The 17,155-nt window shown below is 37.9% G+C and overlaps 2 protein-coding genes across 25 annotated transcripts in view; one reads left to right on the top strand and one right to left on the bottom strand.

Annotated features, from left to right (window-relative positions):
- The window catches only part of LOC145505369 (uncharacterized), a 138,375-nt gene that overhangs the window by 39,053 nt on the left and 82,167 nt on the right, over positions 1 to 17,155 (top strand). For 3 of the 24 annotated variants that reach the window (XM_081487302.1, XM_081487294.1, XM_081487324.1), the window contains exon 2: positions 2,316 to 2,372. The exons of 14 other annotated variants lie outside the window; for them this stretch is intronic. In XM_081487302.1, the coding sequence (XP_081343428.1) occupies positions 2,316 to 2,357 (42 nt within the window). In that variant the 3' untranslated portion in view covers positions 2,358 to 2,372. Of the gene's footprint in view, positions 1 to 1,960; positions 2,112 to 2,315; positions 2,373 to 11,151; positions 11,250 to 12,192; positions 12,380 to 16,123; positions 16,421 to 17,155 lie in introns of those variants that run through there. 7 more of the 24 variants (XM_081487364.1, XM_081487372.1, XM_081487283.1 and 4 more) reach the window with 6 other exon arrangements.
- The window catches only part of LOC145504779 (neurotrypsin-like), a 74,674-nt gene that overhangs the window by 17,014 nt on the left and 40,505 nt on the right, over positions 1 to 17,155 (bottom strand). The window contains 1 exon segment of the mRNA XM_081486090.1: positions 16,362 to 16,558. Within this exon segment, the coding sequence (XP_081342216.1) occupies positions 16,362 to 16,558 (197 nt within the window).

Raw genomic sequence — 17,155 nt, 5'->3', positions numbered from 1 at the left:
TTGCTCTATTGTTTTGACAACGCCCTGGTAAATAAATTACTCTGAAGTCTGATCTGATTCTGCTTGAACAGAAACAATCTGATTCCAGTTTCTAGGAGTTGTCTTTGAGGCCACACTTTAAGGCTTCCTCCACCCCCAGGAGGGCTCTTCTTTGCTGCTTCTTTCCTTAGTTATTTCTACTAACCTTCTAGCTGTTCTGTCTTTTCTCTTATTGCTGTTACAGAGCTATAAGCCCCCAACTAATTTACTCATCACCAAAATGACCACTGTTGATTCCAGTGTCCTTAGGCTTGAACTTCCCCACACTCCGTTCCATATAAGATGAGTCCTCTTAAGGAGATGTATGGAGTGCTTTGTTCTTTTAGCCTTCCTCTTCTTCCCAGGCAGAATGTATCTGCTACTGCTTCAGAGTTTAAGGTGAGGACAGCACCCTATTTCTCTTGCAGAGACACTCATGTTCTATGAGCAGAGTTCTAGGCAAGGATACTCTGTGTCTTCTTGGCTTTCTTCTCCTAACATGGAACCTTAGCTATACTCGTGAACTAAGACAAGGATGCTTAAGGTCCAGTATTCTCAGCCTGTCATGCCTGATATAGAACTTTGGTCCTATGACAAGGCCTAGGTAGAGGAAGAGGGCCTCTAACTTCTCTGTCATTTTTGCCTGAAATAGAGCTTTTGGCACATGAAGCTGGGAGAGGAAAGGGTGAGAAACAGGTCATCTGCTCCTCTTTGACAGATACCATAACCCTAGGCTTGGACTGTCATGAAAGACTTATTCCATCTTCTTAACTTCACATGCCTGTCACTTTACCTGGGGAGGGAAGGGGGCAAGTCATAGTTCAAATGGCACTGACTCTATTCTTCTAAAAGTTAGTAGATTTTCTTGAATAAGTGTTTCTCCATTTATTATATGACCTTAGGATGACTTCCAGAGATCTTTAAATTGTTTTCCATACTTCGATCATTAGTTTTTTGTTAGGAAGAGGATCCACAGAGTTCCTCACATCACTATTCTAGAAGTGCTTCTGACTTGACTTTTCTGGGATGTTTCACTGTTTATAACATCTGTATATCTAAATACTTTTCCCATCTCTGATAACTTCTCAAAAAATTGTATTGTGACAGAATATACATCATCCTTTATAACCTATTGTGGTCACTTCATGTTGGGAGTTCTAATTGTAAACTGAGACATGAAAGCCTTTTCTGCTTCCTTATTTCCATCCTTAATTGAGGTTTCAGCCACAGTATTGTCAAGGAGTAACTGTGGGCATAGGAAGAGAATAGAGACTTTTTATTTCTAGTCCTATTTTCTAGTCTTCTCCTAGCTCATTGCTTGAGTATTGGAAATGTTTCTATCTATCTTTTGGGTCTTTGATAGGAAGTCAACTCTTATGTCATCTGCCTGTATCCTCCACACTATGTTTGTTTGGTATTAAAATAAAAGCTATGTGTTAAATCTACAAGCTCTGTATCTTAAATTTTAAATCATTTTACAATGCCTTTCTCTTTCAAAAGTCAAAACTGTTATAAATCACAAGTGTTTTTACTTTCAATAAATTGTCTTTTCAATAAGTTTTCAATAACCAAAACAGAATGTTGCTGTTTATTCCTGCCTACCCTTAAGGGCAAGGGAAATGGAAAGCTATCACCTCTGTCCAACTGTTAGGAGTAGAAAGGGCAGTGAGCACAAGGAAACTTGGACCAAAAATGTCAATTAACATTTCACAGTATTATCCTGCTATTGCTTTAGAATTACTCGGCAAATCACATGGTGTTTTTATTTGGAGGAGGGGGTCTGTGGAATGGTAAGGGTGGCTGCTAGTAAAAGCTCAGTTGGTTCCTTTCTTCTGTAAAAACCAAATATAATTTAGAAGAGAAAGAAGAATAAAGAAGTGAGTTACTTACTTTCATATGGTTTCTTTTAAAATTATGATTCCTAAAACCTGTTTTCTCTTAGCTCTTTTCGGAGTTTCCATTCCTGTATGAAGAGTCCAGAGTGCCCTAAGTCTCTGACACGCCATGTTCATCTTTTTTGCATTTATAGAATGTTGTGGTTTCGCCCTGTTTGCATAGACTTCAGCTGAACATTGTCATTCTCTGTTTTTTATGTGAGTTCTACTTGATTGTTTCATGCCACATTTTTTTTAATGTGTCTGAAAGTCAGCACCACCCAAGCAATAAGGGCAAATTTTCCCTCTAAAAGAGGCAAAGAATTCATTATAAGTAGTTTTTACTAGGAAACAAATGGGAATGTTTTCTAAAAAGTAATAAAATGAGAAAGCTACCAAAATTGTTAATCATTATTTCCCCAGATCAGAACACCCATCGGGTCGAAAGCCAGGAGAAAATTTTGAGGATCATTAAATCTGGTATGTTAGAATAATATTTTTACTGGTTAGTCTTTCCTGAAGGGCCCAACTTTTTTCTTTTAATTTAGTCATTCAGCCCTGTCACTGGTCAGTGAGTCAAGGAATGGATTTAACAATAGATACTGATTGTTGCTGCTACTGCTAAGTCGCTTCAGTAGTGTCCGACTCTGTGCTACCCCATAGACGGCAGCCCACCAGGCTCTGCCGTCCCTGGGATTCTCCAGGCAAGAACACTGGAGTGGGTTGCCATTTCCTTCTCCAGTGCATGAAAGGGAAAAGTGAAAGTGAAGTCGCTCAGTCGTGTTCGACTCTTCGCGACCCCATGGACTGCAGCCTACCAGGCTCCTCCGTCCATGGGACTTTCCAGGCAAGAGTACTGGAGTGGGGTGCCATTGCCTTCTCCGGATACTGATTGAGGGGTTGCCTTTTCCTGACTTGTTTTTCAAAAATCTGGATCCTTAATGAGATAGGAAGGATTTGAAGCGTAGACAAATTATTTTGCGGAGTACTGTAGTCAGAACAAAACTTTTCTGCTCCCCACCTTATGAAAAAGGACAGATAGAGAATAATTCAACAGTGGTGGATCCCATAGAGAGAATCCCTGTGCTATCTTCATGGACTGACTCCTGGAGAGGTAGAATGGAGAGGCAGAAAATCCCAAACAGGTTTTTGCTCCATGCCCAGGTTGATCCTACACAGATAGCAGGTTCCAAGTATAAAGAAGCTCTGTTTTTATCTCAGCCTTCTTCCTCTCCTTCAAAATTCCCATAACCTACCATTATGTTGTATGAGTGACAGAATAATCTCCCTATGTCCAAGACTTCAAATCAAGGAAGTGTTGAAAGAAGAGAGCTGTCAGACATGAATGAACCATGTATATGAAATTAAGTTATATAACCTTCGTAATCTGTGTGGACTAATGACAGAGACCCAAACAGGACTAGGAATTAGCTGTGTGGACAAAAGACACAAAGGCCCAGATGCCTATAGCTTTTCGTTATTGTCCAATAAGACTGCTCAAACTTGAGCTGTCACACTTGCTTTCTATCAGTAGGTAAAAGGGATTCCTTTTCTATCAAGTTTCTCATACAATATTTTCTTACATCTCATTGGCCAAAATAGCTATATAGCCATGTGTGCTTATTTGCTCAGTCGTGTCTGACTCTTTGCAACCCCATGGACTGTAGCCCACCAGGCTCCTCTGCCCATCGAGTTTCCCAGGTAAGAATGCTGGAGTGGGGCACCATTTCCTATTACAGGGTATCTTGCTGACCCAGGGATCGAACCCAAGTCTCTTTGGTCCTCCATTGGCAGACAGATTCTTTACCACCTGTATAGCATACTAACTGAAAAATAGGCTAGAAAACACTGTTGATTGGGATGACGATGTGTTTGGTTGATTAAAATTAGGCTTTTTATTAAGGGCTTATATTAAAGAATGCTGTTCCTGTGGGACTCCGATACTTTATCTTGGAAACTCTAGTCATCTTCTCCCTAGGCTCTTAACTCCATCTTCTCAACTCAGACTATCCTGGGCTCCACTCGGATTCTCCCTGCCTGCATTACAACTTTGACTTTTTCTCAAGTTGATAAGTTAGGTCTATGATGGGTTTCATTTTGTTTGTTTCTCATCATGAAGGATCACTTTTCCTCCATTGCCTTCATTGTCTTAAAAAACGTTGTTTCTTTTTTGTGTGTTTTAAGTAGGGAGGGTTAATGGGGTCCCTGTTATTTTGTCCTGGCTGTGAGTGGAAGTTCCCTCCTCTATTCACTTTTTCCTCCTATTTATTATTATACTCATACCTCTCATCTGCTTGGTGAGTTCTTTGCAGATTACTTTGGTATTCGTTGTAATTTGCCAAAGTGTAAGTGAAGTTAGCATATGCACTTTACTTCCTGTCAGAGATAAAAGTGCTTATGAGTAGTCCTGTCTCTACTTACTCATTAGGCCTCTCTGCCCATAGAATTTGAGCCTGAGGGGATGGGAATTAGTTCAAGAAGGGAATGTGTCTGGAGTGAAATGGTGTGGACCCAGAAAGCAGTAAGCAACACCCTGAACAGACCTTTGTAGAAATGACTGAAGGCCAGGGTGTATGAAGAACAGATTAAGTTGGAATACTTCTTGGATAACACTCCTGTGGACTTTAGCCTGATTCAAATTTGCAATTTGTGTGTGTGTGTATGTTTAGCAGTTAATGTGTTATGATAGGGATGACACCTAATTTAAGGGACTGAGAGATAATTCAGGTCTGGTTTTAGAAAATGACTCCATTTTCTAGCATAAAATGTTTTCAGGGTAGGTAATCTCCCATCTCTAAACTTCAGTTTCCTTTTCTTGCGTATGGTAGGGAAGGGAATATACTACTAGATCTTTTTTGTTGTTGTCCAGTCACTTGAGTTGCGTCTGAATCTTTGTGACCCCATGGACTACAGCACACCAGGCTTCCCTGTCCTTTCCTATCTCCCGGAGTTTGCTCAAACTTACATCCATCCTCTGCTACTTGATCTTTACATACTAAATTTCTATTTTTTATGAAAGGTTTTCTGGTTTAAGTGGACTAAATTAAACTTTCTATATACATCACAGAGCCTCTTTATACCTGAACTTTCTTTCCCCTGTCCAAACTTTTGCAATTCCTGGTAACCTCCAAGGTTTGTGCCCTCTGGAGAATTGAAAGAACTACATTTAGGAATTTGGTTTGTTGCTCTTTCTTCCCTCCTGCAACTCAAATTTTTTGCTCACACACAAACAGTGTCACAAATAGAATTGGTGTCTACAACTGGAAATGCAAAAGACCTCAGGATATAAATTGAGTTGAATATAGTGATTGGGTATTTTCTGTTGACAAATTAGTCTTTATAATTTTGGGGGTCGAGATGTGCTTGAGTTCTCAGTCTTAGGGTTCACAACAGTTTTATAGATCTGAATTCTACTGCTACTGTATTGTTTCCAATACATTTTATGGGAGCAAAATATCTTCATACCACTAAACAACATCTACTTGCAAGTGAAGAGGAAACAAAAGCTCATAAAACTGCAATAAAATATTTATTTGTCTTCAGCAGTAGGATTAATTTTATCACTGTAGATTTATGACCCTAGAAATTCGTTGGTGGATATTTAATATATCAAAATAGCAGAACAAGGAGCTTGTATTAAGAAATGTGTTGTGAAACTTGTGATTTACCAGAGAAAGCAGATTTTTTTCCATAGGAGTTAATAAAACAGCAACAAAATTGAATTAGCTTGGCATAAAGTTTAATTGCCTGAGGAAAGATTTGATACTGCTGTTGCATTACTGTTTATTATATATAACATATCTTGGACTTGTGGATCATCACCCCCCACCCCCACCCCCAGACTGACTGGGAAAGCTAATGATGGCAGTAGGATTGTAGTGTTAGTGTCTAGGAATCTTCCTTTTGATTTCCTCTTCCTAACACGAAGGAGGAAGAGTTCACTACAATGAACTTTCCAAAAGGGAAAACAGGACTTTATAGTTTGTTGCCTCCCTCAATGCAATTCCTTTGTTGAAAGCCTCTCTCTTCAAAAATTCCATAGCTCTTCCGTGCTATAGTACCTTGTGAGAGTGTGCCTTAGTGACATTCAGCTTATGCATCTGGGTTTTTGTTTTTGATAGAAATAGCCTGATAGCAGAAAGTCGTAAAAGAATATAGTAAATCTACAACCTTCCGATTTTCTCTATTTTGAGTTGTGGCGGTAAGTATGAATTATTCTCTTTCTGCTCATATTGTGTCCGACTCTTTGCGACCCCATGGACTCTCCATGGAATTCTCCAGGCCAGAATACTGGAATGGGTAGCATTTCCCTTCTCCAGGGGATCTTCCCAACCCAGGGATCAAACCCAGGTTTCCCGCATTGCAGGCGGATTCTTTACCAGCTGAGCCACAAGGGAAGCACATATATATATATATATATATATTTCTTATTTTTTGAGCTCCTATAAGAATTAGGTACACACTTAGGAAAAAAAACACAGTCTCTTGAGATTGTAATGTGGGAACTAGACATCTTCATGTTCAGAAAGGTTAGAGGTATATGGTCTGACAGAGGCAGAACGACTTCAGTCCCCATAATTCAGCTACTACAGAATTTGAGAATAGAGCCACTAAATCAATGATATGTCCATAGAGTTTACAACCAGAGACAGTCTCAGTTCTTATCCATAAAACTTGTAACAACTAACCTTCTTGGCGACTGCTTTGTGAATTTTCAATCAGAAGGACAGTCCCCAAAGGATGGCTGAGTCTGGATCATTGTTATGGAAAGTAACTGAGTAAGTGAAAATATGTATCATGAGAAGAAGCCAGTAGCTTCCTTTTAGTTTTATTCGAATGAGGGGAAAAAAGGATTTCTTTCTTTTTTTTTTTATCCTAGTGTCTCCTGGGGTCTTGATGATTTGTATTTTTAAAGTATGTCATCAAGAAAAGCATTTGCTTTCCATCACAGATCTGATTAACTCTCTCAACCCTTTGCATGCTCTTGATAATAGAAGCATGTGTACATTTGATGGAGTCTACAGGAGTCCAGAACAGTGAAGCTTTTGGGCTTAGTCATATCCAGTGCTTTTAGGCCACCCTCAGCCCTGTTACTGATTATCTACCCAGAAAAGATGCTAAAAATAACACAATATATAAATTTGACTCATTGGCAATTAGCCATTCAGACTAAAAATTCCATTCAGACATTAAAAAATTAGTCCATAAAACCTGTGTGATTTTATGGCGTAAAAGAGATTATCAATTAACTTCAAAGTAACATGGGTATATGAATGCTAGTGTCTCTCTCTCTCCCTCTCAGATCCTGATTCAGATCAGTTCAGTCGCTCAGTCGTGTCCAACTCTTTGCGACTCCATGAATTGCAGCACACCAGGCCTCCCTGTCTATCACCAACTCCCGGAGTTTACCCAAACCCATGTCCATCGAGTCGGTGATGCCATCCAACCATCTCATCCTCTGTTGTCCCCTTCTCCTCCTGCCCCCAATCCTTCCCAGCATTAGGGTCTTTTCCAATGAGTCAACTCTTCACATGAGGTGGCCAAAGTGATTCGAATAACCAAATACATTTAATAATAAGGAAAAATTCACATCAGTGCTTCTTACTAACAGAAAAGATTATATGACTACACCATGGAAAAGAAAAATAGAAGTATACACTGTTGCAAAAAAAGTATTCACAGAAGTTGAAAGCAAAGAATGAACAAAGAGATGCAAACTCATTTAAATAAAGGAATCATAATATTAATGCCAAACAGGTAGAAATAAATGCCCAACATATTAAATGTACCAATACTACTGCATTATTGATGGACACAATCGTCCAAGAAAATATAAATACCGTTATTCCTTGCATTAAAATAACCAACATAAAAATACATAAAATAATCAAAATACACATCTGTGGAAATCTAAGAGAAGTTGAAAGAGCTTCCCTGGTGGTTCAGATAGTAAAGTGTCTGTCTGCAGAAGACCCAGTTTCAATCCCTCGGTCAGGAAGATCCCCTGGAGAAGGGAATGGCTACCAACTCTAATATTCTTGCCTGGAGAATCTCATGGACAGGGAAGCCCAGTGGGATACAGTCCATGGGGTTGTGAAGAGTCAGATACTATTGAGTGACTAAGCATGCACGTGCCCGCGCGCACACACACACACACACACAAGAAAAGTGAAAAGGAACCCAATACTAATAGAGTGAGTATTTTTACAGTCCTGGGGATATCAGTAATCTACAAATAAGCTAGTAAGTAAGCCAATGCCCTTCAGAGTAGGATTCTTTCCCTCATCTCTTATAAAACACTAGAAAAATTTGGTTGCATTTTCAGCTATAATGTAAGCATCAGTGTATTGCAAAATGCAGTCATTTAAGAGAAAATATTGTCTGACCATAATACAAGAGGGAAATAATAAAACAAAATGAATAATACTCAATAACTTGACCATCTCCCAAATTTCACAGGACTGTGTTATGACTCTCTTTCTGTAGAAGTTTTTTTTTTTTTTTTTAATTTGTTTTCAGAGAACTTCTTAATCTAAAGACATACTATGGCCATCAAAGTGACATCATTTAGTACTTTTCTCTTGTGGTTAATAATCTATGTACTATAATTCTTTCCAAATAGCTCTAGTTCTGGTAACACAAACCAGTGGGTTAAAATCTGAGCCTTTCACACTTGCATTGAATACAATGTGCCATTATCAGTACTAAAATGCCACTTAATTGTGTTCCTTTACTTATTCTTATACATATCCCTATTTTCAAAGTCCTTTTCATTTTTTGACAGGTAAAAATTAAACTGGTAATCTTCCTAACTGGTTCTTAGACCAAAAGAAAATATAAATGTAAATTATATAATGTATAAAAAGGTCAGTGGTAAGAATATTATATATCAACATTTATGAGAGATTTTCAAAGTTGCACTCAGAAGAAAATAAATGTCTCTATATGCTTTAAATACTAAAGAATAAACAAGGAATTTTTTTAAGTTTTAAATTTCATTGAAGATTTTTAAAAAAGAATATCTAAAATAAAGCACACGTTGGCAAACTCTAGTCCATAGGTCACTTTTAGCCCACTACCTGTTTTGGTGAATAACATTTTATTGAAACATAGCTATGCTCATTGACTTTTAAATTGTCAGTGGCTGCTTTTGTGCTACAAGGGTAGTGTTGAGTCATTGTGACAGGGACTATTCAGCTTCAAAGTCATACAGCCCTTTCAGTTCAGTTGAGTTCAGTCGCTCTGTCATGTCAGACTCTTTGCGACCCCATGAATCGCAGCACGCCAGACCTCCCTGTCCATCACCAGCCCCCGGAGTCCACTCAAACTCATATCCATCGAGTCAGTGATTCCATCCAGCCATCTCATCCTCTGTCGTCCCCTTCTCCTCCTGCCCTCAATCCTTCCCAGCATCAGGGTCTCTTCCAATGAGTCAACTCTTCGCATCAGGTGGCCAAAGTATTGGAACTTCAGCTTCAACATCAGTCCTTCCAATGAACACCCAGGACTGATCTCCTTTAGGATGGACTAGTTGGATCTCTTGCAATCCAAGGGACTCTCAAGAGTCTCCTCCAACACCACAGTTCAAAAGCATCAATTCTTCGGCGCTCAGCTTTCTTCACAGTCCAACTCTCACATCCATACGTGACTAACTGGAAAAACCATAGCCTTGACTAGACGGACCTTTGTTGGCAAAGTAATGTCTCTGCTTTTCAATATGCTATCTAGGTTGATCATAACTTTCCTTCCAAGGAGTAAGTGTCTTTTAATTTCGTGGCTGCAGTCACCATCTGCAGTGATTTTGGAGCCCAGAAAAATAAAGTATGACACTGTTTCCACCGTTTCCCCATCTATTTCCCATTAAGTGATGGGACCAGATGCTATGATCTTAGTTTTCTGAATGTTGAGCTTTAAGCCAACTTTTTCACTCTCCTCTCTCACTTTCCTCAAGAGGCTTTTTAGGTTCTCTTCACATTCTGCCATAAGGGTGGTGTCATCTAAATATCTGAGCTTATGGATATTTCTCCCAGCAATCTTGATTCCAGCTTGTGCTTCCTCCAGTGCAGCGTTTCTCATGATGTACTCTGCATATAAGTTAAACAAGCAGAGTGACAATATACAGCCTTGACGTACTCCTTTTCCTATTTGGAACCAGTCTGTTGTTCCATGTCCAGTTCTAACTGTTGCTTCCTGACCTGCATACAGGTTTCTCAAGAGGCAGGTCAGGTGGTCTGGTATTCCCATCTCTTTCAGAATTTTCCACAGTTGATTCTGATCCACACAGTCAAAAGCTTTGGCATAGTCAATAAAGCAGAAGTAGATGTTTTTCTGAAACTCTCTTGCTTTTTCAATGATCCAGCAGATGTTGGCAATTTGATCTCTGGTTCCTCTGCCTTTTCCAAAACCAGCTTGAACATCTGGAAGTTCATGGTTCACGAATTGCTGAAGCCTGCCTTGGAGAATTTTGAGCATTATTTTGCTAGCGTGTGAGATGAGTGCAATTGTGCAGTAGTTTGAGCACTCTTTGGCATTGCCTTTCTTTGGGATTGAAATGAAAACTGATCTTTTCCGTTCTTTTCCAGCCCTTTACTGTACTTACTGTAACCTTAATCTAGGGCATGTAAAGAAAAGGATTATTAAAAATAAAATTATAAAATAATGATTTTAAAATTAATCTGTGATATGTCAGTTGTTTTTAACATGTTCTAACATGCATAGAAAACCATGTAATGTTATGCTATTTTGTTAGCATCCTCGCATACTAAAACATTGAATGAAAAGCATAATGAAAAAAATAGATACGTTTCTCACATACAGGTGAAATATTGAAAGTAAATATTATTAAATCTAATTCAGCAGATGTTTAACTATTAATTACCTGCAGCCAAGTGAAAATTTATTCCAGGGTGTATAAATTATTTACTATACGGAAATATGTTAATATACCTAATCACATCACATAGCCCAAAGCCGAGAAATCATGCATTAATCTTAATAGAGACAGAGAAACAGTTGGTCTCTTTTTATGATAGAAAAATATTAATCTAGAAATGGAAAAGTATATTCTCAGTATGCCACAAACAGCATACATACTCTGATGTTTTTCACAGTTAAACATCAGAGATGGTCTTTTAAAGTCATAAATGGTACAAGAATATCTTCTATTTCATGAATATTTAAGGGAAAAAAGTTAATGAAAGTTCCAACTAGTGAATAAGACATGAAAGATTTGATAAGAGGAAAACATTATTATTTTCAGATTATATTATGACTATATTTCCTGAAAACAAAGTCTGGAAATTAGCAGATCGGATAGTTGTCCTCATTCAAGCTTCTTCAGTTGGCCAAGGGATTCCAGTGAGTTTGACATGTAACATTTATTAGTTGTGTCTTTGCATTTTCCTTCAATTCGGAACAGTTCCTCATTTTTTCTTTGTATTTCATACCTTGACAGTTACAGAACTATAAATCAGTTATTTCATAGAACATCTGTTAATTTGGGGTGTTCCTGTTAGTTTAAAGTTAATGCATCATTGGCTGAAGTATTTCAGAAATAGTGTTGTGTTCTCATTATATGCCCATCCTATCAGATGCACATGTTTTCCTTTGTTCTATTACTGATAGTGTTTACCTTTGATAAGTTGATTAAAATGCTACTGACCATTCTAAACTTACTATTTTTCCATTTTTGTAATAGGTGTTATATCAGGAGATAATTTGTAACCATAAGAGTACCTATCCTATTCTGCATTATTTTATCCATCTGTTTATTTATATTGGCATGTATTCATGGCTTTCTGTTTTATTCAATGATTATAATTTGTTTCTATATATATTTAACTGCTCAAATTGTCCAGGGTGGCCAAATACTGAAAATTATCATACGGCCAGGATCTGCACTGATTACATTCCAAAGCTAGGATTTTTAAGAAGAATTTTTAGATATACTTTAGGATGCATGAGTAACTTGAATGATGGAAGAGAAGAAAAAAAAAAAAAAAAACGCAAGCAACTAATAAGGACAATTTCCATCTCAGGCTTCCTATTTATTCTTGATTCCCAAGGAAGGGCTTAAGTCATAAAAATCATTAAAGATGTAAAAGTTGAGATACTGATCTCTAGCAAACTGGGGGTTTATCTGAATTATGCAAAAGAAATGATGTGTAGAGTTTTTCACACATCTCTATTGACACCAATAAATATGGTTTCGTTTAATTAAAAGCCCTCATTATGGCTTGCATACTGCCTGGGGCTGAGTTGTGAAGCCATTAGAATGGGTTCTAATCCAATCTGTACACAGAGACTCACAGAAGGAAGATGTTGTGAAGAGACAGAGGGAGAAAACAGCCACCTACAAGCTGAAGAGAGAGGCCTGGAACAGATCTTTCTCTCCCAGTCCTCAGAAGTACCCAACCAGAGTGCACACCTTGATTTTGGACTTCCAGATTCCAGAAGTGTGAGACAATAAATACCTGTTGTTTAAGCCACCCAGTGTGTGATTTGTTACAGTAGTCCATGCAAACTAATACACCTTCTTTACATTATCTAGTTACTAGAAGGGTCTCCAGCTTGCGCCTCTAAGATTGATAAGGACTCAAAGAATACCATCCAACATGGTGAAATGATCAGAACCTAAGGAGGTGAAGTAAGCAGCTAACAAACCAAGTATCACTCAATATGTGTTCAACCCCATGTATGTAATCACTAGATGACATTTTTTAACTGAAAGAAAACACAGTTGGCAAGATAGACACATCCAACTTTGATTCCTCGAATTCTTCTTTGTTGCCCCAGAGTTGCTGGCTCTCTAATCTCTGATCATACCCACTTCATGTAACAGGCATCATAGTGGAATCAATACAGCAAAGTCAAAATTAACAACCTTCTCTATGTGTTGTTTACATTAGCTAAAAATTTTTGTAATAGGCATGTTACAAAATGCAATATATTTAAAACTTTACATTTTTTATTATTATATCTGAAATTTAGGGATTCTTTGCAAGAGGAGCAAGGGGAAAAGTGATTTTCAATGAAAAAATTTAAAGAGATGAAATTCTTCAAGTTTTTGATTTTTACACTTTTTAGTGTAAAATTAAGAAATTAAGAAAATTAAGAAATCATATACACATGGAATTCGATCTCCACATTTCATCCTAGTTGTTTTATAGGCAGTTTTTCACATTCCATAAAAATAAAAATGATAAAGTAGTTTTAAAGCCTAAGTTGCATATTTTGTAAAAATAATATATACAATATTTCTGAACCTAATTTTAGCCATTCATTTTATTAAATCATTGGATTTTCGATGCTTGAAGAGAAACTGAATGACAGAAGCCATTCTATTAATACCACCTCACTAAGTTCTTTTTGTTATAGCAATAATAACATACATGATTTATTTCTAAAATCTTAAAATGCTTGGGAAAACTAAACAGAGTATATAGTACCTTTCATTATATATCTCAAACTCTGATTACAACAGAGTTTTCTTTATTTCAATTTTCCTCTAAAACTGATTTAATACATTATTTTTAAGAAATAATATTTTTCCTAAAAGAACGATAAAATCTAGCATAAAAGTAAAAGTTGAACTTTATACCGTAAAATTGAGAGACAATGAAGGTGTGAAAGATATCTCTGTTAAGATTTAATACTCTGAACTTTAGAATTAATGCAGTATTGGTGGAGAGTAGTCTTAGGGCAATCAGGGCAAGTAAGTTTGAGATAGGATGTGGAAAATTCAGTAATTAATAAATTTATTTAAATTTTTAAAAAAGAATGCAGTATTAAAATAAGAAATCTACATATTTACCATCCTACAAATTTCCCCCAACTAACATAGGCATTAACTACACTTGTACTAAATCACCTTTACTGACCTAGAATATTGTTTTTGAGCATTCCATCTACCACACACCTAAAATTAGGAAGTGTCTACTGAACTACTACTAATTTTGAGAAAAGTTTCATTCACAATTAAAGTTAAGGTCAATGAGTTGCCTTCAAATAGTTGAATACTCTTAGTAGTCTAACAGCTCTTATCATAGCGCCAAAGAAGTGAAAAAACTCAATTGTTTTTAAACTGCACCATTACATGGTCTCTTTCCCTAAACTTCTCTTTTAATTATGCAGTCCTTTTTGATAAGTGGATAAGTAATGATCTCTTTGGATGAATAAATGGTAATCTGATTCTACTGCAAAAGAATAATTTGGCTCAGATATAATGTTCTTTGGACAAATAAGTAGTTAATATATTACCAAAATTAGTACCAAAGAATTCATAATAATAATCTCATATTTTATTAATAATTATCACCCTCAACTTTTAAATTTTTTAAAAATATATCTATCAATATAATCCTAGAAAATTAAAAATTTTTAGGAAATTGAAAGGATTAGTTTTCCTAACTGTATGTGTATATTTAACCACACAGGTCTTCAGAGAACTGAGATTGTGGTATTTGGTATGCTTCCCAGGTGGCACTAGTAATAAAGAACCCACCTGCCAATGCAGGAGAGAAAAGAGACAGGGCGGGGGGTTGGGGGGTGATCCATCCCTGGGTTGGGAAGATCCCCTGGAGGAGGACATGGCAACCCACTCCAGTATTCTTGCTTGGAGAGTCCCATGGACAGAGAAGCCTGTCGGGCTATAGTCCAAAGGGTTGCAAAAAGTCAGACACAACTTAAGTGGCTGAGAACACATGCATAGTATTTATAACACTTCATCACATGGAGTACTGATGGAATATGCCTGAATAGATCACTCCATGATCCAAATACCTGCTATCTGGGGCTAAGAGGTTCCATTTCTAGCAAACAGGCTCTATCTCTCCCAACCACATGCAATCATTCATCACATAATCCTAGGAGGATCATAAATCCTTTATAGGAAGAAAGTAGCAAGGAAGGAGACCAAACAGAAACAATTTAAACTATGACCTATGAGGGACAGGGTAAAATGCTGTATTTCTACCTGGTATCATCAGTGCTAGATTAGTGGAGTACGTCACTATGATCTCACAGGTCAGAGTACAATGAGGAATCAACATACACTTTGACAAATTAAAGTATGTGTGCTTAACTGCATGCTCAGTCATGTCCCACTTTTTGTGACCCCGTGGATTGTAGTCCACCAGGCTCCTCTATCTGTGGACTTTTCCAGGCAAGAATACTGGAGTGGGTTGCCATTTCCTTCTCCAGGGGATCTTCCCAACCCAGGGATCAAGCCCACGTCTCCTGCATTGGCAGGCAGATTCTTTAACCACTGTGCCACCAGAGAATAGTTAATACTGTGGGATTCAACACATCCCATTATTTTATAATATGAAGATTCCAGCTTCAGAGTCTCAAAACAGGAGGATATAAAAGGGGCTGACTCAAGCCTGAGGTGAGACTTAAGGACCACCAGTTGTTATTTCAACATTTATGTACCAAAAAATACATGTATAGATACAAACAGAGCTATGGTAGAGTCCTGGCAAGTCTTCTGAATATCTCCCTCTACACTTTTCATTCATATTTATTCTGGCCTCCTCATCAGATGTTAAGTCTGTCAAGGATATATAGTAGTTCCTCTCTGCTCACAAAAGGACCTTTATCTAACAATATTTAAGGTCTTCCTTGTAGCTCAAATGGTAAAGAATCTGCCTGCAATGCAGGAGACCCAGGTTGGACCACTGGGTCGGGAAGATCCCCTGGAAAAGGAAATGGAAACCCACTCCAGTATTCTTGCCTGGGAAATCCCAGAGACAGAGGAGCCTGGCAGGCTACAGTCCATGCCATCAAACAAGTTGGACACGACTGAGTGATTAAGACTACACACGAATATTTTAGACTGTTAGATGAGCTAAGTACCTTTTATCTGACTATAAGTCTGAAGAAATTTGGAATGAGGGGATAATAAGTGATGCTAATGGGTTTTTAGTAACAAGATATCTTAGAAAGATAAGTGGGCTGTTTACTCCAATGAATCCACCTTGGAATCCAGTGAGAAACTTGAAAGATCTAGGTTAGGACACAGCAATGGCTGGCTGGCAAGCAATGATTGACAAGGCCTCAGGACTAAAGACAAATGAATCATGGAGGGTGGGAAAGAGACCTATTGTTTTGTTCTGGTTTATTTTCAACCCTTTCTCAAATAGTTCATTAGAAGTCTAGGTAAATGAGAGGCAGAATAGGTGACGAAATCAGTTGGGGAATGGACACTGCAGTTTCTTTCTTCCATCTTTCAGATACATGAGAAACGTGGGCTCATAGGTAGAGAAAAACTAGGAGTAAAATTTTGTGACATTGGTGGAAAGACTCAAAAGACTATTTTTATATGAAATCAAATTATTAAAAATTAGAGCATTTGGGGAAATAGACTTTTTGAAAAGCCAGAGATTAGAAGCCTCTCACATTCCGGACCAGTGGCTAGATGTGCAGTGGCTACTGGATTATGAATACTCAAGAGCTGTGGCAGGACCTCACCCAGGGAGAATCTGAATCCATTCCCGCCAGGGTAGCAGGAGATGCCAACATCTTCCCAATGGCTGCAGTCATGACCTCCCCAGGGTCTCCGCGAACACTGAAGGAAACTGGCTTCCTTTCCTGAGCAACTGACACCTTCCAACCATATGGGTCCCGTGCTCTCTTCAAAGTGGTTTGCAGAGGCTTGTTTGCCACATCTGTGGCAATAAAATAAACATCATGCACAGAACTGCTGTCTCTTGTTTCAAGGAACCACAAAACATAAAACAAGCAACTTCATTAAGCATCATGACTTCAGAGGGTAAGTACTTGTTCTTTCTCCTATCCTGAGAACTCACTTCTAACAGTAGTGTTCACTACATCACATATTTTGATGATCTTAACAATGTTTGATTGACTGAATGGGTAACGAGTGGATAATTAATCCTATTCCCCCAACCATTCTTGTGTTTTGTCTACAATTTAAGCCACCATCCAGAGAGAATGCAGACAGATAAATGTCAAATTCCTGACCGTGGAAATAACACAGTGCACCAGGAAGTGAAAACACTTGCGTCAGCCTCTGAAAGCCTTCTGAGTGCATGTGATTTCATTAGTTCTCTAAGACCCTTTCCTATCCTGTCTTCCAAAATAAACCATGTGAGGAATTTCCTGGAGGTTCAGTGGTTAGGATTCCACACTCACTGCCAAGGGTTGCAGGTTCAATTCCTGGTAGTGGAACTAAGATATTGAAAGCTACATGGCACAGTCAAAGAAAACAAGTAAACAAAAAATAAAAACAAAATGTATGTATT

This window comes from Giraffa tippelskirchi, chromosome 1 (genome assembly GCF_054371585.1).
Source record: "Giraffa tippelskirchi isolate mGirTip1 chromosome 1, T2T-mGirTip1v1.2.pri, whole genome shotgun sequence".
In the NCBI taxonomy this organism is placed as follows: domain Eukaryota; kingdom Metazoa; phylum Chordata; class Mammalia; order Artiodactyla; family Giraffidae; genus Giraffa; species Giraffa tippelskirchi.
The sequence above is the reverse complement of the archived record's forward strand: the minus strand, read 5'-3'. Positions and strand labels throughout refer to the sequence as shown.